Source organism: Micropterus salmoides, unplaced genomic scaffold (assembly GCF_014851395.1).
Source record: "Micropterus salmoides isolate LMB-PRFRI ecotype aquatic unplaced genomic scaffold, ASM1485139v1 Ms_hic_scaffold_9, whole genome shotgun sequence".
In the NCBI taxonomy this organism is placed as follows: domain Eukaryota; kingdom Metazoa; phylum Chordata; class Actinopteri; order Centrarchiformes; family Centrarchidae; genus Micropterus; species Micropterus salmoides.
This window is the reverse complement of record NW_024044681.1, coordinates 21,647,414-21,671,243: the sequence shown is the minus strand read 5'-3', so window position 1 is coordinate 21,671,243 and position 23,830 is coordinate 21,647,414. Positions and strand designations below refer to the sequence as shown.

Here is a 23,830-nt window from a genome sequence, read left to right as displayed (position 1 = left end):
AAACATTTCCAGCCGACAAAAGCTGTAGATCAGCTGCAGCACTCACGTCGGTGTCCGCTGCGTTGGAAGAACGGGATGTTTAACGAGCTTTAATTATCTGCTATAATCAGCTGTTCCGCATGTTTCGGTGAGGAGACCGACTTTGGCTCCATGTAGAAATTTCCTAGCTGATGAAAACTTAAAAACAGTCGGACCCAGTATTTAGCATAACGCCATCAGCTGTTCACCGTAAACACACCGTTGCAGCTGGCTGCTATTTCCCAGCTATAAATTTAATGCCGATCTTAGGCGGCCATCGGCGAGACTTGTGCGGATAACAAACTGGATAAAACCATCAAGTTCTTAAAATAATTCCAGCACAGAGAAAGCAACACAAAAATAAAATCGCAACAGTTTGGAAGGTTATTAAAACAACAACTTAGGACCCAGTATTTAGGGTAAACACACTGCTGCACGCTGGCTGCTATTTCCAATATATTTAATGCTAACATATGATCTCAGGCGGACATCGGCGATACGTGTGGGGCTATTTCACTGTTGATTGTCATTTATTGGTTTGCAAACAAAATGTGGAAAAGAGATGAGCAGTTGTGGAAAACAGTCGATATTCTCCAGTTAAAGCCAGTAGCCTCTACTTGCCCATTCAGAATTTCACTGCAAGGCAAGCCCCACAAAATGAAGACCCCAGAACTACATTTAGACCCTGGTCCCATAGTTCCTTTGGTGGAAATACAGCTTAACTGTGTCTGTCTGCTATTTGGTGCTGAGAAGGTAAGCTGTTTAGGAGCAGCGAGAGTGAACCAAATCCGTAAAGTTGTGGGCCAGACTCCTAAACAAAGAGCTGAAACTTGGGTGATGAATCTCCGTAGGTTCATCAATTGTGCAACGCCTCTCCCATTAAACACTCTCATTTGATACACTGTTATTATAAAAAAATATCAATTTAGATTTCACTGTTGTTGCATGAAGTATGCAACAACAGTGAAATCCAAATTGATATTTTTGTAACAGCAATTCATATCACTAAAACTGCAAGGTAGATTTTCTTTGTCTCACAATTGCCTCAAATTGTCCAGTTATACCCAATTTGTAAACACTGGTTGTTTAATCACAATATTAATAACAATCAAGTTGCAAACTAAAGATATTTACTTTTAATTAGACTCAACTGGTCCTTTGATTTAATCAGGAAATAGCTTCTTGCTGCCAACTCTAACTAAATTAATCAAAAGCACTTTGAAAGCAAATTTAAACACAGAAGCCTGAAAACAAACCAAACTATTAATGAAGAAGAATTAGCGTAACAGATTCTTAAAAAAAAGGATCCTATAAATACTGAATTATTTAGGAGAGTCATTTTTGAAGGCATATTACATTTTTTATGATCTATGTTGACTTGGTGTTTCAAGGAGTTCAGACTCCTAAAGCCTCTAGGAGATGAAAAACAAAACTGCCAGATTGCTACAGATAGACAATCCTGTTTCCTATACGCTTCTGTTTCGCAGAAGAGAGTACATGTCGTTCTGTCACAACTGCTTCCTCCTCTTGTGTCTCTACACTCACCTTCAACATTATTTAATATAATACGATTACATAAGGCATTAGTAAATGTATTCAGAGGCCCAGAGGTTCTGCTTCTATGCAGACAAAGAGCCATTAGGTCAGCAAGCCAAACGCCAACTGAAGTCCTGCACAGCTGGTCACATTAACCGTGTGAGAATGTATCCCTGCTGACACTGATAAATTGTTTCATATAATTTAATTCAAAAAGTAAAAACAAAGTAGGGCTGGGGCAATTCATCGATGTAATCGGTTACCTAAATACTTCGACCCAGACAAGTTCCAGCTACAAGACAAAGTTTGGGAGTTTTTTAGACAAACACTCAACAACGTGCTGCTCTGTGAACTGGAAATAGCTTCACTGCAGCACAACTGCTGTCCACAAATACGTGAAGCAGCATGAACACGTGACGCAAAAGTATCCCGATGCACTGACAGCAGCACTGCAAATCCTGTCTCCACACAAGCACGGCACATTATCAGTACAAGGACATGTAGTCCGTTGAAATATATTTTACTATTCTTTATCGCCTTCATGTTAAAAGTCATTTCTGCCCCGCTGCTGTTATGGTAACGTAACGTTACAATGTGTGTCATCTAACATTCGGCCGTTTCAACGGCCACGTATGAGCGAGAAAACAGCTGAAATTAACAGTACAGATAATCTGTGACTGACTGTGGAGTCTGTGAATCATTTCAGTTGTTTTCTTTGCCCCACACTGATGCAGAAATACATTTGATTGTCATACTGCATTACTCAATAGTGAAATAAATCCATGTCAGAAACATTTAAATTTTAAGTAAAGCAGCCTAATTAAAGTCTGTCATTATCACAACACATCAGTGATGTGGAAATTTGATTCATTTTAAGATATGCTGCTATTGTCATTATTCTAATGTGCCTCATCAAGATGATTGAATACATATTATTGATTAGACATGTTTTTGATATTTATTTTGGATAAACTGGTATGTTAATTGAGTAATAGGCAACTTTTTTCCCCCCTTAGAATACACAAAATTAGTCGTTAGATTAATACACTAATCTAAAAAATGATCGTTAGATTAATCGACTTGAAAAATAATCGTTATGTACAGCCCTAAAAGAAAGACGTTCCATTTCCTCACTGATATACAGTGGATTACATCGAACACAAATGAATAAATAATAATCAATGAATAATCACAACATATTGTCAATTTAAAAAGTTTAACTGCTGCACAAGATGTCTGTGCACTCGAGGCTTCACATTCCTACATCACACCTGTGTAAGTTGCATGTTGTAGCATGATTGGCTTTCACATTAGTTTATATAGTAGTTTATAGTTTGTGCTTAGCAACAATTAATCGAATAACTGATTAGTTGTCAACTATTAAACTATCTATTGGAACTGAACATGGACTTCACAACAAGCCCTGCTTTATGAGCCTTTTTCATAAAACACCACTAAAGTTGACTGGCAAGTTAGGCATGTGAACTCTCTATGAGCAAATAACTGTGGTCACTGATTAAGGTGGGGTTCCCATAGCCAGTTCCCAGTTGGCAGTCCCAAGACTTGTTAACACTGAAAAGATTTGATAAGAGATTTGTTAACTCCCAACGTTTCTTTTATTAGAATGAACAATGTAGAAAACATTTAGTTAGTAGGCTTCCCATTTTAGCTAATGCTAACAGTCACTTTCGCCAAGTACAATGGTAAATACCACCGGCAGCAGATTGTATTAGTTGTTGCTAATAACCGCCAATTTTATAAACTTTTGAAACATACAGAATGCGTCATTTTCCTGTTGTAGCTACAGGTTGTGAGCTTAAACCAGATTAGATTTGATGACTCGATTCTAAAGGATCTATACTCAATAAAGAGATTCACTACTGGATATGAATTAAATAAAATGTGATCAAACTATAACAAACACGACACCTGATCCACACACACACACACACACACCCACCTCAAGCAGGTAGAAGTATCTGTTGAACTGAGCGCTTTTGGTGTCCTCCAGTCCTTTGAGCTGTCTTGTGATGAACATGAAAATGTCCTGGAGACAAGAAACAAACACACAGACGTAGTTATTAGCAAAACACGGGTGTGACTGGGGCAGCCCAACAAATAAAAAAAACAGTTAACAGCCACAACAAACCTAGAAATGTATTCAGCCAAAATGTTCACAGCGATTAGCAAGACATACCCACCCTCCCACAAAAACACAAATATTGAAACTTAAAACTTTAACGCTTCAAAAGAAGGAACTGTTGCTGAATGCTGACATGTATCTGTCTAATAAACAGCTTATGTCAAATGAATATACACATCATATTTGTCAGTTAGTGTTACGTGAATACTTCAGAGAGCACGCAACAGTGTTAGGTAATTAAAACAGTGAGCAACTATGGAGGAGTGTCATTTAGTTTTGCAGTATTTTTTATTTATTTATTTTCTTTTTATGTGCACCGGGCACAATCTTCACCACTGTACCTTGAGTTTATCTGGGGAGGTGTAGGGTGCCTCTGGGGCATAAATCCTGAATATGTCTGCCAGACAGCAGGCTACCAGCAGACGCACGTCTTTGTCCGGGTGTTTGAGGAAGAAGTCTGAGGCCAGGTGGAGGGCCAGGTTCAGGTACAGCTCCTTCTCTTCCTCAGAGTCCTGGTCCATGTCCATGAAGGTCTTCACAACCATCTGGATGAGGGGTGAGGGTGTTTGGGGGAGGGGGACATTAGTGGCTGGGTTGACTAAATACCTTGGTGGATGTAAAAACTAACTCAAGGGTGCCATCAATCCAAGACAGCAAGGTTTCCAGTCTCTCTGTAGCATTCAGTTCAGGCAAAAATCAAACTTTGAATGACAAATCTTTCAATAATGCCTCAGTAATAATTAAGTTAATTCCAGCAAATTACATGTGGTTTAAAGCAATATGGATCAGCATATAAAAAAGTAAAACTTGAATATTACTGCCAATTACCAATGATGTTAATACTTAAAAACATCTTTAATTCGACATTATTCCCTCCTAATCTGTGGGACCACACAATAAAGATGAGGTGCGGCTGCAGCAGAATGGGAAAAAGACACTGACCTTGAGTCTGCGGACCATTTCCTCTTTGGAGATTTTGTCAGAGATCTCCTTGACCCCCGGAGGGTAGGTCACCTTCCCGTCTGTGACTCGAGCTTTAGAGTGAGCCATCCTCTTTAGCTCTTCACTGCCTGAGGAAAGAGAGAATAAATGTTTGTATTAAATTAGAGCGGGAAAGAAGGGGAGACCGAGAACACAGGAAGAAGGGACTAAAAACCTCTAACCTTGAAGAATTGAAGAACCTCAACAAAACCCGGCGAGGTTAAAAAATAAAATAAAAAGAACACTAACTATTTGGAACCCAAGGCAAAATCTTTTTAATACTTCAAAGCTTCGAAAGAAGTCTGCAATAGAGACCTCTGAAATATTCAGCGAGGTATTCACAGCACAATAATAGCTTTCTACAAGCTGAATGAATGATGAAATTGCTGCATTCAGAGAGCTGGCTGACTTTTCACTGCGAGCTGCTGCTACCATTGTGTTCCACATTTCATTGCAGCGGCCGCCAGCCTGTCAAGGATTACACCCAATTCATGTTTAGAGCATTCACATGACGCAAAATGTGCTTCGACTTTCAATTTAATGCACTGCCCATGGCCAGATCAGTCATGCCGCACTTTATACTGCTCGTTGGCAAGGGCTACATAACTAACCCGTCTCACCTTGCCAATGCTTTTTGTCCATCAAAGATATAAAAACGAAAAAGGCATAAATGTGTGTGTCCACCCAGGGCTATGACTTCATTTTCCCCTCAGACAAGCTAAAGCCTGACTCATAGTTTGAGCCGGTAATAATTTAAAAGAAATTCACAATTCAATACTTTATACTGGGGGTTCATAAAACACCTAAAGCTTTTAATACAGAAATGCATTAGTTACAGTACGGTTTGGTATATAGGGCTTGACAACAATGGTGGCCCGATGGCCCAGGGCCAGTAAAAAGTAACGTTGGGACTGTTGAACTAGCAACTAGGCTATTTAAAAAACAAAAACGCATTAGAAACTCAACATCCTGCAGTTGTTTTTCAGCTCTCGGCACACCAATCCAGAGTTGTATGGTATGTGACGAGTGGTTGTTAAATGTTATTTCTGGGTATGAAAAGGGAAATCGTGCAGACGTAACTTAAACCTGCATTCTCTCTAACAGCCAACAGGGGGCTGAGTCCGCTGGTTACAAAAAGAAGTCCGGTTCCATTAGAAATAACGGTTAAATTACCTTATTTCTCAGCTGATTTATTACCTCAGTAAACCCTTTCCTAATGAGTTTATGGTGTCAGTCGCTAGTTTCAAGTCTTCTTCAACACAGCATGATTTTCATTTAGTAAATAATGTTCCTATTTAGGGGAAAATAGACGATAATGGATCGTCCCTCACTATTTTCTCTCTCTTCCTCCACTTCGGAAACAGCGCCATTATAATCATGTTGTATTCACAGCGTAAGCGCGATAGGCGACAGTAATAAATGTTTGTGCGAAACAGTGTGCTGTATTAGTTATACAGCTTAAACGACGCATCGATGCAAATTCTTTGCATGTTAGTTAATCTATTTAATCGATGAATCGTTTCAGCCCTAGTTGAGAGTCTGTCTAAAATACTCCTAAACTTTAGACGGTCGAAGGCGCGGTCCTGGAGCTGGAGCTTGTCCAGGGGAATCCCACTACACAGGATGCAGCGACGCTTCAACGATTTTTTTGTGAGCCATATGCAGAAACTTCATTGTAAACGTGTGAACAGTGAGCAACCGCAATGTAACATGGACTGCGGGGATTTCCCAACAGGAAATTGGTTAGCTGAGGTGTAAAGCATCGTCTGAGCATGCACAGTTACTTTGTCTTTGAGCGGCTGATGAAGGTGTACCGCACAGAATAACAGTTTGAGCATGTGACGTTTACAATCAGGGATTTGGACACTTGTTGGATAAACATCTGGAAAGAATGTGGTAAATTGCATTTCTTTCTTTTGGCAAGCCACAACTTAAAGTTAAAAAACAGCTCCCAACAAATTCCAACCGCATGGCATTTATTGGGTTGTAGGTTTGTTCATACACACACACACATCCCTCTGCTTTTTCCAGATTGTTAACCAGCTCTATATCTATCTAAATTAGAGTTCCAGCTATTCACGTAAAATATATTATGTGAAAAAGCTAATTGTAGACTCATGAAACTCTGTTCTTTGTGATGATTACGCAGCTTCACTTAGAATTTATAGCACCTCTTAGATTTGAAGGCATTAATTCAAACAGTACAGAAAACAGTCTCCCAAGCCATCCTGTCAAATAATCCAGAGATACACACAGTTGACATATCAATTAGTTGAGTTAATCAGCTATTTTGATACCTGAACAACCGTTTAAACAGATTCTCATATGAGGATTTGATGTTTTTCTTTGTTGTACACTATAGTGATCAAAATATCTTTGTCATCTTTGTTTTGCACAAAACAAAACATCTGAAGATGGCACTTTGGGCTGTGAGAAGTTATAATGAGCATTTTTCTCTATTCTCTAACATTTTATAGACAAAACAATTAATTATAAGCTACATATCGTTACTTCATGTTTAGTTTTTAATGTCCTTCCGCAACACTGTCATGCTCAGTATTTAAATAAGAATCTATATTTCAAAGAAGGAAATGACAAACATGAGCTCTTCGCTTTCAGTCAGTAACAAACTTGTCATCTCATTTTAACCCCTGAGATATAACTGCAGTAAAATGCTGTAAAGAGGTCAACTGGTGTAGTTTCATAGAAAGCCAAAAAGCAGGAGCGGAAAGCATGACTTCAAAACTGTGAATCTCTCATTCCACAAAAACCCACCTCTCCCAGGGGACTCAGCAGAAGAAGTTCATACTACTGTTCACAACATATATAGTGTGAATGAATAATGAATAAACAGACAACTTTTCTTCTGTAACTACCGTTTGTGACTTCGCACAATTTATGTTGCTTTTATCACCAAAGGAGAATTGATTATTATGAAGCAGTCTGGGTCAGTAGGTCTGCCATCTGACAAAAAAGTGCTTGCTGGGCTTGATGTAGAGTTTTGAATTACAACCAAACAATTTTCTGCAGCTGTACTTCAGCTTTTATAAACACACACACACACACACACACACACTGGACAATGGCTTGACGCCAAATCGCTCATTCTGACCTTCTTTTCCACCCCACAGCTGCTGCCAAGTTTGAGTCCATCTCTCTCTTTCTTGCTCTACCACACTGACACAGAGAGCACTCTGGCAGCCAATCAGAGTAGAGTCTTTCTCAAGCCAGGGGATCTGTCTGGTTACCATCCACCAGGGAATATTTCACTTTAACTATGAAGCAGCAGTAAATAATCACACTTGGGGCAAGCTTTACCCTGCAGTAAACCTCTCATTTCAGCTCATTACTGGTTTATCACAGTAAAACACATTAAGCCCCCCACCAAGGTTGTCTATCTGTCCGCTGCTAACTCCTGCCAGCAGAAATATGAAGACTCGGAGCAGTTCCCTCTAACTTAATTTGGACCTTGACACAGACATCCTTTGTTTTTAACCCTGTGGGCGATCAACAGGGAAGAGAGCGACTGTCAGCAAACACAGATTGGCCTGGACACCAGTTGGTTGTAAGGGCAAACTCAATGACCTCCCTATCGGCACTCACAAAAACACCAAGAGGGGGAAGCCGCCTGAACAGGAATGGAGTGTCAAAAAAAGTTTAATTTTCCTAAACAGAGCATGTCTCGATCAAACCAGTGAAGGCCGGCCAGGAACAACAGCGAAGTAGGGGAGGACGGAGTGAGACAACGAGGTTGAAGTAAAAATCTAAAACGATGCCACACTGCAAGGAAAGCCATCTAGAAACAAGACACACAGCTGAAACACATGTCCACACTTATCAGGCAGCGCAGACATTTGTCTTCCTCTGTACCCATTCAACACAAGAAAACCACCACAGATCCCAAACTAAAGACGACCATTGTGGCTTTGTAGAGCAAGGATCTGACCAAACATAATTTTGCTCAATTTTACTTTTAGTTGGTAAATAAGTAAAAGTTGAAGGGTCACAGGTTGCACTAGATCTAGAAAGCTGGAAAACTAATTAATTACCAAATCCAGAAATTAACTCAGCTAGTTAAGTGGTTCCCTCCTGATGGAAAATTTGTCCAAGTGGTTTTATGCACAGCCATCTGAAAAGATTTGCTACAAGCTGAAACACAATACTGCTATTATGTATTAACCATAAATCAATATATTAAATTCAATCTTGGCTTTTTAGAAAATTCTTCATGAAAAGTACTGATTTTAAGCGTTATAACGTAACAAACTACTAATTTTAATATTTAATCAGATTCTTACAACCTGACCAATCTGCAGTGACAGATTCAATATTCACAGGCTGATAACTGTCAAAACAAATGCACTGCAGCACCCTGGGGACAACTGTCCTCATTCAAGTTGATCAAATTCCACCCAGTGTCCAATTTTACGAACAGCTCCTCCTGTCTTTGAGCTTTCTACAAACCTCTAACGTTAACGTTACTCCCTCGCTCCTTTTGTTGTTTGCTAACGTTTTAGTAACAAGAGACCATGTGTGCTGCTTTCAATCACGTCGTCCTCAGAAAAAACAAACATATTGCCTTGATATCTCGTAAATCTATTAATTATGCAGTCGCATTACACCACTAAGTTAAATAAACCATTTACGCTGCAAAACGCAAGGCGCCGTATTCAATTACCTCATAATAAATCAGAGTTACTATCAGCGCTAGCTTTAATTATTTACACAATTAACTTAAGTAAACGTTAGTTAGCAGATAGAGCAACATATTTTATAAATAGAGGTGCTTATTGTTATAGTACACCGGCATGACAAGGCCAGGGACTCTGGTACAGCCAGGCTGCCTTGTTGCTGTAATGTTGACCGTGGCTAATCTAGTTAGCTGTCGCTAGCTAGCTCGTTAGCACAATCGAGCTAACGTTAGCAGCAGCAGCAATCTCAGTGACAGAGGGCGGACGGATATTCACGTTGCACTGAACAAAACACCCCGGCTAACTACCGTTATATCGTTATCTATATCCCCACACCGATCATACAACCAGGTCCAGTAACTGTTTGATAGTGCTTCTGCGATATTAAACCTAGGAAACGGGCTAGTATTTTACAAGCTAACCATTTTGCGCCGCAGGACCAGGTCAACCAGCGCTGTGAATCGGGACACGGCTGCCGAGAACACAGGCGGGCAAGGCGGGCTGCGCTCCACCTATTAGCGCTGGAAACCTGGCTGCTCCGTGGACACATCCCGGGTTACACATCGTTTTTAGCAGCAGCACCTAAAAATATTGCCGCGTTTCAATAAAAAGCGTCCGCTTATTTGTGCATTTTCTTACCTGTTACGGTGAACTGTGATCAATCGTGTCCTCTTCTGCAGCTCTCTTCCCCCTCCTAGCTCCAAAATGGCGCCAATATGTATAGATTCAGTGCCCGTGGGTGAAAGCCATCACTGAGGGTGTAGCGCCACCTATAGAGCGAGACCATGTAGGTCTGGTGGGTCCTTCGAGTGATGCTCGTATTACTCTGCGATGCATGAAAAATACATGGCAGAGAATGGATAGTTTGATATTGAGGGAGAATTACATAGGCTACCATAGTTTTCTTTTTTGTAGAATTTACAGCGTGTTTTTTTTTTTTTTTTACCAAATGTTATATCATATAATGTGTGTGAATATATCCTAGTAAAATTTTAGTAAATTCAGCAATGCAGTCAGACAGTTGCAAATTATGGATAAAACAAAGTGCATTACTTAATGTTAAAATGATTCATGTAAAAACATTAGACTATAGCCTTCACTTTATACAGACACTGAACAGACACTGAGAATACCAAACAAGCAAGTCCTGCATCACGAAGTGTCATTTTGACAGCTGCCTTCACTGCTTTGTTGGGTTCTGTTCTTTCGCTCAGTACTTGAACGCACCAACAGTGTGTGTTTCAAATGAGCTTTTTTTTTTTTTTTTTTGTGTGAGATAATGAGCTCATAAATGAGACAGGGAGACAATAAACACAATGTTCTCATTAGGGTGACATTCATGTTTCTTCAGCGTATACTTTATTTACAACCCATAATCCACAGCCTCTTCCTAATAGTGCTATTCATATTTAAAGATTTGTCTGCCAATAAAAGGGCATTTTATAAAGTCAGTCTACTCAAGCAGTCTTTTATCGGCTACATCTCAGGCTACCATGGAGCCATTCATTTTCCCCTTTCCTGCTAACCTAGTGTCATATGACACTTTTAGAGGAAAATCTTTTCCTCCTTCATACAGGTGCATTTACTTGTCCCTTTACGCAGAGTTGCTTGCTTTCTTGATTCTTCTGTGAATTTAAACTGCTACAAAGGTCATTGCCATACTAGTTTACAGAACATGATTTCCCAAAGATCAGCTAGTTGCTCGGGTCTCTGGCCAATATGAACTATAGGGGGAGCTCCAATATAACGTTTCAGATGTTGCACTATAATCTAAAAGCACTACTCTGCAGAACAATAGAAATACATTCATATTTAGCACAATCAGCGAGTAAATGTGTTGAAACCTTGAAAGCACATGTAGTTAAAATTGTTTATAGTGCAGGTAAATAGGCAGATTGCCTCTTTTTGAACTGCTGCTCTTAATTAAATGAGAGCTTGGTGAATCTTAATATCATTTCCCTAACAAATATCAATAACCGTGAACATCTGACTAAAACCATGCGAATTAAATCCTATTATTTGAAATTACAATAATTTTTAGTAGGCTATTACTGAATCGTACCATTTAAGACATTAGCAGTAATTCTATAAGAGGACCGTGGCTCTGATTGTGTAATAGATCCTGAGCTTGTCATGTCTCTGTGGTAGTGAGTGACGTTACTGGTTATTTTCTGTGGGAACACAATATCATCCTTAAAGCTGAGCTCTAAATTAGAGCTCGCGCGCCCCTGTTCTCAATCAACCAATTAGTGCTGCAAGAAGGCAACTGTTTAAATCCCAGCAGGATAAACTTGGACCGGTTTCATGGCTCCAGGATGGATGGGTTCCTGCCCACGTTTCCACAATACAATGTCTGCGCTCCCCCGGCTCAAGACAGCAGCTGGGTAAAGAGAGAGGGCCGCTTCATGATCCCCCAGGGTCTCAACTACCTGGAGCTCTGCAAGGTGATCCTGTCTCAAGTCAGCCCCAGTTTGCCCCCGCCGCTCAAGAGAGAAAACACCAGAGAGTGCGGCGTGCAGGTCAATGCCAAGGTGGATAAAATCGTCCAGTGCTCGCTTGGTCCCAAGACACTGTTCTGCTTGGAGGGCGACCACTCCGCGTCCTCGAAGCCCCCCAACAGCCCGGATCTGTTGAAGCCGGACCTGAAGGCTGTGTACAACACACCGCCGGTGAACAACCTGCGCTTCCTGAGGCCCGTTTCCATCTACTCGCCGGTGTTTGACCGCAGGATCTTCATGAAGAAACTCTGCGGTGACGGTGAAAGTGAAGGAGCAGCTCAGGCCGAGTCTGACAATAATGCTGAGACGGATCAAAGCGGCGAGGACACGGTGAAGGACTTCAAGACGACCTTCCACCGGTCTTCAAAGGGGTCCAACTTTCAGGTGGGTTTCTGCGTCGAGAAACCCCGAAGGGAACGAGCTCTCCCTGGATTCACACATTTCCACTGCTAACTACTCCTACATTACAAATTAGAAACCTAAGAAGCTGCTGGCTGCAAGCCCCCCTTTCCTCCGACTCTCAGTGCTTTGTGTACACTGGAATGCTTCCAGGGCCTAGACATGCTGTGTGGTAATTTAAAACATTAACCTAGAAAGTTGCATAACATACGCAAAAAACTGAAATAATGAAGGTCTTAAAATGAGATTTGATACAACACATGCAAGGCTTCAACAACCTCACCTTAATAAGGCCCCTGTCATGTTGAGTCAGTATGGGATATAGCCTAGTGCTGGATCTAAATACACTTAATTATAACAAGGCGAGGAAAAAACTTGAGCAATGTAAAGTTACTTATAGGATTTAAGAGGGTTAAAATAAAATGGGAGACCAGAATAAACTAAAATGCTTTAAAACAGAATAAACTGCAGAATTAGTTTGCAGTACAAGAACTGAATGGATAGATTTCATTAAAGGCACACAAAACCTGGAGACTACTGTGGAAACTTTGGGACTTTCAGGCACTAGCGTTTGTTTTCTGCACAACACACCTGTGTGAAGTGTCTCTGCACTCAAATGATTTCGATGAGTTTTTTTTTTTTTAGTTCCTAGAGCAGAGGTATGGCTTTTTCCACTGCAAAAAGTGTAACATCCGGTGGGAGAGTGCTTATGTGTGGTGCATCTCTGGAACCAGTAAGGTAAGTGGTCTTGTTGTTTACTGCAATATCTGGTTTAGCATGAACTAATTTATATTCTGCAAAAACTGCATTCATAGTAAGAATTCAGATATCTTTTTATACTTTGCCAGGTGTACTACAAGCAGCTCTGCCGGAAGTGTCAGGTGGGATTTAATCCCTACAGAGTGGAGTCCATCCTCTGCAAGGTATATTTACTAAAGAACTGCAGTAACATGATTGAATCACAGTGTGATTTGGTGCTTTCCAGTTGTCCCCAAACATTACACCTAATGTTGATGATTAGATATAAGTGCATGGTTTTAATAACCAGGTAAACTTGGTTTGTTTTTAGTTTCTTTAAAACTGTGGCATCCTTCAACAGGGGTCAGAAACCTCCTCTGATCTTACAGTTTCCTCCCCTCTGTACCAGGGTTGCTCTCAGACTTGCTGCAGCTGCGAGAAGAAGCAGCGGCACATTAACATGAAGAGGCCTCACCGCCAGGACCTGTGTTGTCGTTGCAAGGGCACGAAGCTGTCCTGTGATGCCACCTACAGCTTCAAATACATTGTCTGAGCTGCCCTGCACGTTGGCTCCGGTCTGGAATCACACATTCCTCAAGGCTCATCTGATGGCGCTTGCCTTCACCCCGTGGCAGCAGACATCTAGTACCTGGATGTCTCAAATGGAAGTTGCCTCCAGTAATGTACTTGGAGAGTCCCTTATTCTCCTACCAGCGAGTAGATGAATCTCTGCCTTGGTTGTTTATTTGAGCAGCGTCTCAAAGTCTGTCCCTTCATTAATCACGGTGCTTAACTAAACATTAAAAAATATTTTTGTATAAAGAAATAAAGCTTATGAAATAAACACATTGCATCTCAAAAGTTCGAAAAATTATTGTAGTTGAATATGCGCTCGTTCATTTAAAACCTTGACCTTCAGAACGTGGCACAATCTTTCAGAGCTTCCAGTAGCTCAGTTTGGTTTGACTGGTGCTGCTTGAAACTTTCAGCATCATCTAATTGGCAAAACAAATGGTCTTTACTAAGAAATTATATTCAGCACTTTAGTTTCAATAATAAGCATAAAGGTCAGTGGAGGCTAAACACAAGATGTTCAATGCTTACAAATGAGTTTCTAAATTTTAAATTGGTATGTTAATGCAGAGCCAATCTTTAAGTGTGTGAGGGGATTTTAAGTGAAACAAGAGATACTTTTAATGTCTTTTACTTTGACACTAACTTGTACAGAGTATCAACTCAAAACAACTTCACAAAGGCTGTAAAAGTATTTACAAGGGGGGGGGAACTACAGTCTTGATCTAAAAAGCTTTAAAAATGTGCAATTTCTTGTTTGGCATGCACACAAACATTCTCCCACACAAAGGAAAAGAAAATACATACCCGCATGAGCTTAAAGCTCCCTTTTGTACACCAAACAAACACATCTTTCAGATAAAATATGATTTTGTTAATAAATATTTCAAACACTCCATACAGTACACAGAAGATGCATGCATGGCAGTTTGATTTGAGAGAACATCAATATAAAACCTAAGTCAAATGAGTGTTGATTTTATAGCTGATCAGATATAAATAGGAAAAAGATATTTGTACAGCAAACAACTTCTAGAGTGGAAATGAGGGGGAGTCACAAAAGGGCTGACGACAGGAAGCGTTGCGACTTCAGTAGTAGCACAGATTTTGTTTTGAACATCAATGAGTGCTGAATGTCAGCATTTCCCTTACGTGTAAGGTAACTACATACCACACACTAACATATGCTACAACGGTTGTATGCCCATAACTAGTAACAGTATACAGACAGACAAAATATTTGAGTGTATATAGTACATGCACCGTCCTCTTGGCATGTGAACACACAAGGTCGACGTGTTACAGTGAGAAATATACAGTGTGTACACTCGCTAATGATGATACCACTAGCCACAGAGGAGTGCACAGATGATGGCATGATTAGTCTACCAATGTTTACAACAGTAGTCGGGAGACGAGCTGATTCACTGGTACAGAATATAAACAGAGCAAGGGCAGCATGAGGAATTACGCTTGAATGTTCTGCATCCGCTCTTTGTCGATCAGTCTTTTCAGTCAGTCTGGAGAGGTCAGACTTTTAGGAGTCAGTGAATTTTAGCAGTTAGGGGAGCCGAAAGGGACACTAGTACAGTAGAAAGCATTCAACTGGGTCATGCATTGCACAATTTCCTCCAAAAGGAGGTCTCAAAACAGTAGACACATCAGGAGAGAAAAGAAAATCCAGCTTTTGGCCTTTTCCTTCTCAGTGAAAGTCACATGCTCTTCTCTCACAGTAACAAAACAAACAAAAACATTACCTCCTTTCTGTAACATTTGATTTAAAAACTAATACCAAAACTCCATTTAGTGCAATAGCGAAAACTCTACCAGTGATGTTACGTAATGTCACGGGTAGTTTCCTCACTGTCTCTGGTGATACTACCAGCAAACTACGTCCTTCCTGAAGGAGGCAGCAACAGTCAATCAAGTTCAATCAGGTCTGGAGTTCCCCTGGGAAGCAAGTTAGAAATCCAAGGTCCTCATGTGCAGAACAGATAACAGGCTGAGAGATTACCATCAAGCAGGGCTTAAACCAAGAGGACATCGATTTTACTACATGTGGCCGTAAAGCGAAGCTAGTGTTCGGATAGATCACATCAGGTCATCTTTATCAGCAGGTAGCCATCTGTAGTGGGTATGTCTAGGAAGTCATTCTCTTTTTCAGATTTAAGCATTTGCTCAAGTTCAGGCATTTGGATTCATAAATGTCAAAGCTCCTTAGGTCCTCTGGCTTGGTAAGGTTACGTCTCAGGTCTGGACGTCTGACGGTTCAGCATTCAGGAGCCCCCCTACTTTCAATAGGGGCAGGGCGGCGTGCCCCACCTTCCCCAGGTAGCGAGATAAGGGCGAAGTAGCGCCACCGAGGGAGCAACAACAACCCCATGCTGTAGCCTCTTCTGGGCCGGTGGGGCAGGGAGGGGGAGGTGGGGAAGGGAGGAGGGATGAAGACGGGGCAGGGCTGTGGGTTAAGACCGTGTCATAGCCCGGGGATAGAATCAGGGATGTGCTTGAATGTTTGTATGGAGAACGGGGGAAATGGGGAAGATGCGAGCCCCGAGGGGGAATGGGTGATGTGTGTGTGTCAGAGTATGTGAGCAAGGTGGGTTCTGAGGCTACAGTCAGGAGCATGTTAGACGTAAGAGATGGTATCAGGTGTTTGCTGCTGTGTAAATGTAACAGAGGAGAACTGTGTGATGAATGTCCTCTGAAGGGATTATAAAGGTTAGTGTTCTCATCGAGGTAACTCCTCCTTGGCTCTTGTGTGTGCGGCAGTGTAAAATCCGGTTGGCCTGGTGTGTTTGAGCAGCTGTGTGATGAGAACAGATCAGGGGGTTTGGGAAAATCAAGCAAAGACGTGTCAGAGTTTAAAGTGGATGAGGATGGGGAGAGCGTTGAAAGGTTTGGATCCCTGTCTAAATATGGGTCTGCGTTTGGGCAGGGCGGTAGGCAGGTAGCTGTCTGGAGCTGTGCAGCTGGGGCAGCAGACCCACTGGAGGAGGCAGGGGCCATGTATGTGGGTGCTGGGCCTCCTTTGTAAGAGCAGGCTGAGATGGCAGTGAGGGATGTGGAGATGGTTTTGGAAGGGTCAGCGGTTGGAGCGACGGGGGAGGCAAGGGCGGGGAAGGAGGGGGTGGGGGGCTCCTGAGCTCCTGTCAGAGACTTGTCCCGGAGGCACTGGAGTCGGGGAGGTAGGTTGTGACGACCCGGTAACCCTGGGCGCGGCGGATCATGTCGCGGATCTCCCCGTTGAGCTCCAGCAGCTTGGAGCAGATCAGGCTGAGGTCCTGGCGGGAACCGACCAGGGCGATGGTGCCGGTCTGGCCCAGCGTCTGGTGGCGAAAGTAGACATTGAGCAGTGTCTGGACCTCGCTCTCTGAGCTGCCACCAAACACGCCGGTGGGCCACTGCCTCCTGAAAAGCAGATAAAAAAGAAGGTGTGATGAGTCAGTGTGATCAGTGGACATAATGTGTGCATGTGAAGACTGTAGGTCCAATTACAACAGTTAGTGTTGCAGCTATATAAAGCAAATGTTTATCTTCAACAACGATTAAACACATAATTTGTCCAATAGTTTCTTACACTACTGAGCACTTGGGATGGATTGGGATGGGATGAAAAACCATTAAAGAGTAGTGGTTTCAATGCAGTCTAACTGATGTTTGATTGTTACTCACCTGCACTCCTGGATGTAGCGCACGGCTTTTGTGAACTCGTGGTTCTTAAGGCACTCCAGTATGGCCTGCACAGCCGCCTCCGAGGTTGGGAAGCTGGGCACAACCATGGCCGCCACCTGGGTTGCGTGTGCGTGAGTGTGGGTCAAGTGTTTGAGTTCTAGGTCGCTGGCTACAGCCGCCTCCGCTGCCTGCAGGCTGGTCTTCAGATCAGTGAGCTCCCGAGACATGTTCAGCAGCTTTGAGGTGGGAAGGAAACAGATGGCGGCTGAGTGGTGTTTGAGCTTTTAAAGTAATCACAGAAGGAATGTTTATTTGATCCAATACTCATGATTTACTTTAGAAGCTAGCAGCACGGAAAACGGTTTTCTTTAGGTCTTAATTTGGTGGCACCTTTACACACATGGATGTTAACATTTGAGTGGATTCATTATGTATCTTGTATTCAAGAAAATCTAATGTTGCACTCCTGATTGCTGCCAACCAACTTGTGCTTAAAGCTGTTATATAAAATTGTTTTGTTTTAAATATAATGCAGCTTCAACAGCGTTGGAACCTAATAAATGGTCAAGTCTGTAAAAGTGCATTTGCCCTTCATGGACCTATACAGTACGTTCTTTTTATTTGTCACTGTTAAATATCAGAATATGTATTACAGTTATATGCAGTATATCACAGAGATTTTATTAAACAGTATGGTGGTTGATAAGTAACAAGTGAGAAGAAATTGCATCACATAAATACAGTGTCCCTATTAAATTTGTTCACCAGTGAGCACTGACAAGTTTTTTTTTTGTTTTTAATTGAAGAATGTCCCACTCAGTACACAAAGCCAAATCTTAAGGATTCTCATCAAAAATGTTGATGTCATGTGTTTAAATATGAACGTCCAGATATCAGTATAGATTTAAAAATCCAGCATCAGTCAAGCTCTAATTCCTATCAATCAAATCAGCCAAGAATTGTTTAACCTGATGGATACCTTTACATTAAATGTTTAGCTGCAGACAGTATTTTAGACAATTGTTGCACTGAATTTGTAAATTATTGTTTTTCTTCTTCTTTCTCATCTAGTATTCACAGTGGGTCATGAGAGAAACACAATTTCAATCCTCTGTGTGCCTTGTGAATGGTAGATTTGACAATAAAGTTGACTTTGACTTTGTTAATCATGGAACATAATTCTTTCCACATCCAACTGTCAAGCAGAAAAACATCCACACCATTGGTGTTTAATCTATTTAATTTTGACTACAGATTACTTGCATAGTGAATCTTCTCACGTATGCCCAAGAGAACCAATAAAATAGCTTGCATTGTTAAAAGTGTAAATGATGTCTTTATGAAGTATGATTTGGCTCACCTCAGGCACAGAGCTGATGGCATGAACTTGACCAATGAGCATGCAGTACGACTGGAAGAGTAGGAGAAGCTGGAAGTGCAGCTTGTAGAGCCTCTGACAAAGCTCCAGTTGCTAGAAGATATTAAAGAAGAAACAGGGTCAGATTCATCAGAAGTAGAGAACAAACAAGACATAATAACAGTCACACGTTCTCAAAAGCACACACCACATATGCACACACATGCAAACACACAACAACACGACTAGCTTGTTGTCTGGTGCAAAGTAAATTAAGCAGTTTATTTAAGAGGAATCTACAGCAGTGAAGTGAAGAAACTTGAAAGAGAACTTACTGCAAGAGACTCCATTTGCTAGACAGCGAGAGAGCATGTTAGGGCGTCAGAGTGAGGTGAGAGGAAGACAAAGCGTCAATCAAACACATGCACAGCACAGTATAAACCACCACTATTCATAGTCAAGCTACCCAGAATTAGTCAAGAGTGTATAAAACCCAGCAACTTTAAATCTTCCGTTGTTCTTGGCGGCAAAGGGGTAAAAGGTTAGATAACACATGGAGAACATGCAAAGACAGCAAACATTTCAGTGTGACAAAATCAAAGACGCAAAGAGAAACAGAAATGCAAAGCACACGTGAAGAAGTTACCCACATGTTGAGCCTGTGAACTCTATAACATGTTAACAAGTTGCCTTTACCTTCTCCTCTGAGTCTCCAGGCTGGCAGGTCACCACGCTGTCGCCGGGGCACCTCGGAAATGTGTCCTTACAGTTCCTCAGCCACTGAAGGAAAATAGCGGGGATTGGAACAAGAAAAGGCATCGTGAATATTTTGTTGATTAGTTTGTATGAAGACAACAGATGTATCAACAGCGTGTGGAGGTTGAGTTACCGATACAGCAGCCTCCTCTCTGGTGTTGTAGGTATCTAGGTACTCCTGCAGCTCCAGCGCACTGAACTTCATCTTTTCAAGGAGACCATAGGACATGATCTAAAAAAAGACCAAAAAAAGGAAACTTGCCTGACTAATTCTGCACACATCCCATTTCCCACTTTTAAGTTAATTTTTTTTCTCCACAATGCTCACCGTGTCAGCATCGATGTAGATTGTGGGACAATCTGAGCATGTGGTTAGCATCTGTGAGGACCTGAGGAACTTTGATCCGATGCCCCTTAAGCCCTCTCCGAGGTAAGTGGCAACATCAGTTGTCAGGAGGCAGAATTTTCCCTGGATGTTCTGGGAAAGAAAGAAAGTCTGGGGAATTCTTGTACTGTTGCACATACATGCATGTAGATCCTACTGGATATGAGAGTTAGCTTTAAGAGAAAAATGAGCATCACAGTCACGAACACAGGGATAAACATACGAATATGATTTTAACTAATGCTCCCTGCAATTTACCTTAAAGAGAGATGAGAAGACTTGAAAAGTGTGGACTGCACAGGAGCCATCTGAGTCAATCACAAGCTGATTGATATGACAACGCCATGCCTCCTCAGCATCGTCACACACTGTGGGTTGGAAGGCTGCCAAGATGGCGGAGAAAAATGGAGAGGGGGGAGGAGGAAAACCAAGGTCTTCCAAGTCATCTACATCATCACGTAAGCTGTCGCCATGGAAATGGGGGTACAGAGAAAAAAGGTTTTGATACCTTCCCCTCTTCACCTTTATATAAAAAATCAAGTGCCAAGCTACCTCAGGGGATTATGTGAGCTGGGTAATGTGCTTGTCTCTGTGCCATTTAGATTGAAGGTTCAAGTGGTATTTGGAAAATAATAATAATAATGCATTACATTTATATAGCGCTTTGTCATGGAAACTCAAAGCGCTTAAAACGTACAATATTCTTTTTAAATCTAGCTTAATTTATAGGTTACAGGGGGCAGAAAATATAGCACATACACCTCAAGGGCCAGGATTAATAGGAATTCTCTAAAAGGAATCATTTAATATGTCAAGAGAAAATTTTCCAATAAACTGACAACACAAAACTGTGGAAACAAAGGGAAAATGGCACTAGCAGGGATATAACATATGAGAAAACATGTGTTAATGCGCATGCAACCTAATGTTACCCACGTATGTAGCAGTGTTTCTATTTAGTGATTTACTTACTTACACAAGGTTCAAAGTCTATTTTCATGAAGGATTCAAACTGGGGTTTACATATATAAGAACACACGAGTGCCAGAAAATTGGTGTCTCAGAAAAGTATGTATAGAAAAGTACACATTGTGAATAGCAGCTTATGATAAATGACCTGATCTGTCCTCATGCTGTATACACAAACATGGTTGTGACAGATTAAAAATAAGTTTAACTGAGGTTTAGTCCTATTGTCATTCAGTCTGCCAGTTGATAAAAGTTCCAGTGAAACAATAATCCATATTGTTTCCTGTTCTTTTACTCCTGTCAGTCACATTCACCTGGGCAGGCAGTTGGGGTCAAGAAAGTCCAGCGGTGGTTGGCAGTAGTCTGGGTTGAGTCTGTGGTCCAGAATGCTTGGCTGATCCTGAGGTTGCCCCGGCAACTCCAGGGTGAAGCTCTCGCCGCAGTCGGAGCCGTGAGGGAGCTCGTTGGCGCTCAGTGACAGGTCGTCGTCCTGGGCCTGAGTGTCCTCATCATCTCCACACACCCTCCCCTGAGGAGACATTACATTTTCCTGAGGGTAACAATTATATCGGTACAAATGCACGTGTGCATATGAATGTTTGTGTGTTCTATTACTCACAGTATGTAGGCCACTGTGATCATCATGGAGCGCTCCCTGGCCCGGTGTGGTGGCAATGAAGGATTGTGGGTCGGCAGATGTGTCGTAAGACGTAGATAGAGAATCAGTGTGATTGGTTTCCTCTGATGGAGAAGGGTTAGTCTGGAACAGGAGGGCAAAACAGGAATATCTATCACTTTGACTGACTGTCAAATTGGGTCATTACAATAACTGCCAATAAGGTTTATTCTGGCTTCAGCGGAAGTTAATGTTGTATTGATCCAACAGTTAAGGCTACACACAAGCTGAGAGTGAGAGAGGCTCTGGCTGGTTGAAGACTCCTCTTCCTCTGAGGACTCGTCTGAATCGTGGGGGTCTTCGTGACCCAGACTGGGGGTGCTGCCTGAGTGTTGGCTCTCTTCCAACAAGTCGCCCAGCTCGGTGCTGTCCAGAGATCGCCGACGCACGCCCCAATTAAAGTTATCGACTGTCTCGCCCTAGATAAAACACACACACATATACACATTGGATGACAAAGGCATAGGCAACTATGAATTTTCATATTAACCTTTAAGATAATGAATAGTCTGAGAGCGTCTGATGACAAGCACAAGATGCAAAATGTTATTCAAGGCATGAAAATATGCTGAGAAGGCTGCATTTAATATGATAATCGTTCCCCCATTAACACTTCACAACATCATTTATCCCCATTATAACAAATAGTAATATTGTCAGAAAGGTAGTTCTGCAACCAAGCTGTGAGAGCAAAATGAAGCACATCATCCTCTGCTTTTATTTCAGTGGAAAAACAAAGGAGCCAGCAACACCACAGCGCTGATAGAAGCTAATGTAAGTGCTCAGTGTGAGAAACCTTACCTGGAGCTCCTAGGCAGCGAGGGGAAGAGAGAGAGACACAGAGTTAGACAGAGAGACAGACAAGGAGGAGGGACAGAGAAATACATTTCAAATATACTGATGTTAAACAAAGACAGGTGGATAAAATTAAACACACATTAAAGGTAAAGGGGAAGAAGAGAGACAGATATTGAAATATCTAAACTTGATTTATGGTCAAAAGTGGCCATGAGAACAGTGAAATATGGATCTCACCTCTCCGTCCTCCAGCTCCACGTCCAGGAAGTCAAAGTCTCGGAAAACCCTGAACTGCTGCTCACTGGCGGTGTCGTCTAGTGTGTCCTCTCTGGTTCCGCCCTCCTCTGATGACACACCACTCTCCCGCACCTCCATCATGTCCAAGTCGCCACACGATGAGAAGATCACCTGACGAGAAGAAAAAAAAAAAAAGGAATTCACACCGGTTAAGTTCACATCAAAAGATCGGCTTCCTTACGAAAATTAGAGGCATTACTCTCCATAAATACAGGAGACAAGAGGTGGGAGCTTACAGATGGGTTCTTGGTGAGTCCAACCTCTTGTCCACAAAGAGACAAAACGTTCACCAGCTTCTCTCTGGTTCGTTTCTGTTTGTAGGAGAAATAAATAAAAGTCAAAAAGGGATTGGACATAAATTTTGATAAACTCGACATGTAACAGATCTAAAATTTTGCTATGGTGACTCTACCTGAGACAATTGTGGTCGCCTCCAGCTGACGGGCACCAGGATGGTGTTGGAGTTGGATCCAGAGGAGGTCGAGGAGGTACTCCGGGTTACGGCCATGGCTCTGGCTTTTCCTTCTCTACCCCCTGAACCCTGGAGCTCGTCGAACCGACGCCCAATCACTGGAGTCTGTAGAGAAGAGACAGGTCCTCATAAAACAGTTTTCATGAACATGTAGTCCATTGTATCGTAAGAGGGTGGTAGTCAATGTCCTTTTATTTTTGTTGCTTCTTCACCTCAGAGATGTCAAAGGTGAAGTCCAGTGTTTTTCCAGGCAGAGCCTTGGCTGAACCGTCCCACACCCTGCTGACCTCTAGATTGGACAGATCACCCTGTGTGTGGCCGTACACTGGATGAACTAGGCTGGCAGAGCGTGATACCACCAGTTTCAAGATGTTTAAGGCATCCTTCCAGTGGACTGTCTATGGAATCACAAACACAGCATAAAGTATAAGAGAGACAGCACTGAATACCTTATTTAAGCAGCAGATAACAATAAGTATTGTAGGACAGTTACCTGGACAAACTTCTCAATGGTCTTTGTGACATCAGCGTTGAACTGTTTGACTTGTACAGCAGTCAGGTCCATGTGACTGAGCAGACAGTAGATGATCTGGAGAAGAGACTGCTGCATACTGGGAAGGCCTTTATCCAGCAGCTGAGATATGGAGAGAGACGTTCAGTGAGTGGAAAAGCAACATTTATCTTTCTTAGGGGCAATGTCACTAGGCGTATAACCAATTTAACACTGTAGGAGACTAGATTATTGTTTACTAACTAACAGATTACTGAAAAGTGCGATCCTTCAGCAAAATAACATGAACCCATTCTGCACCTGACTGGAGAAATGCCCCACTAACTAGCTGCTTTACTTCACAAACAACTTTCACTA

At 41.9% G+C, this 23,830-nt stretch overlaps 3 protein-coding genes across 11 annotated transcripts in view; 1 reads left to right on the top strand and 2 right to left on the bottom strand.

Annotated features, from left to right (window-relative positions):
• The window catches only part of pds5b (PDS5 cohesin associated factor B), a 29,742-nt gene extending 19,627 nt beyond the window's left edge, over positions 1 to 10,115 (bottom strand). Inside the window, exons 1-4 of the mRNA XM_038708991.1 lie at positions 10,009 to 10,115; positions 4,640 to 4,767; positions 4,039 to 4,242; positions 3,515 to 3,601 (exon numbers count right to left, since the gene is read on the bottom strand). Coding sequence (XP_038564919.1) covers positions 3,515 to 3,601; positions 4,039 to 4,242; positions 4,640 to 4,747 — 399 coding nt within the window. The 5' untranslated portion in view covers positions 4,748 to 4,767; positions 10,009 to 10,115. The remainder of the gene's footprint in view (positions 1 to 3,514; positions 3,602 to 4,038; positions 4,243 to 4,639; positions 4,768 to 10,008) is intronic.
• Positions 10,116 to 11,684: 1,569 nt separating this feature from the next.
• Positions 11,685 to 13,865, top strand: zar1l (zygote arrest 1-like). Its single transcript, XM_038708156.1, has 4 exons — positions 11,685 to 12,251; positions 12,912 to 13,004; positions 13,115 to 13,189; positions 13,414 to 13,865. The coding sequence occupies exons 1-4, from the start codon at positions 11,685 to 11,687 to the stop codon at positions 13,555 to 13,557; spliced, it is 879 nt and encodes a 292-aa protein (XP_038564084.1). The 3' UTR covers positions 13,558 to 13,865.
• Positions 13,866 to 14,173: 308 nt separating this feature from the next.
• Positions 14,174 to 23,830, bottom strand: part of fryb (furry homolog b (Drosophila)) — a 64,694-nt gene continuing 55,037 nt past the window's right edge. For 6 of the 9 annotated variants that reach the window (XM_038708154.1, XM_038708147.1, XM_038708150.1 and 3 more), the window contains exons 51-66: positions 23,456 to 23,596; positions 23,175 to 23,360; positions 22,903 to 23,067; positions 22,727 to 22,801; positions 22,431 to 22,601; positions 22,197 to 22,205; positions 21,620 to 21,814; positions 21,339 to 21,479; positions 21,034 to 21,248; positions 20,009 to 20,213; positions 19,694 to 19,843; positions 19,499 to 19,597; positions 19,306 to 19,389; positions 18,613 to 18,723; positions 17,253 to 17,488; positions 14,174 to 16,988 (exon numbers count right to left, since the gene is read on the bottom strand). In XM_038708154.1, the coding sequence (XP_038564082.1) occupies positions 16,730 to 16,988; positions 17,253 to 17,488; positions 18,613 to 18,723; positions 19,306 to 19,389; positions 19,499 to 19,597; positions 19,694 to 19,843; positions 20,009 to 20,213; positions 21,034 to 21,248; positions 21,339 to 21,479; positions 21,620 to 21,814; positions 22,197 to 22,205; positions 22,431 to 22,601; positions 22,727 to 22,801; positions 22,903 to 23,067; positions 23,175 to 23,360; positions 23,456 to 23,596 (2,442 nt within the window). In that variant the 3' untranslated portion in view covers positions 14,174 to 16,729. The remainder of the gene's footprint in view (positions 16,989 to 17,252; positions 17,489 to 18,612; positions 18,724 to 19,305; positions 19,390 to 19,498; positions 19,598 to 19,693; positions 19,844 to 20,008; positions 20,214 to 21,033; positions 21,249 to 21,338; positions 21,480 to 21,619; positions 21,815 to 22,196; positions 22,206 to 22,430; positions 22,602 to 22,726; positions 22,802 to 22,902; positions 23,068 to 23,174; positions 23,361 to 23,455; positions 23,597 to 23,830) is intronic. The other 3 variants (XM_038708149.1, XM_038708151.1, XM_038708155.1) reach the window with 1 other exon arrangement.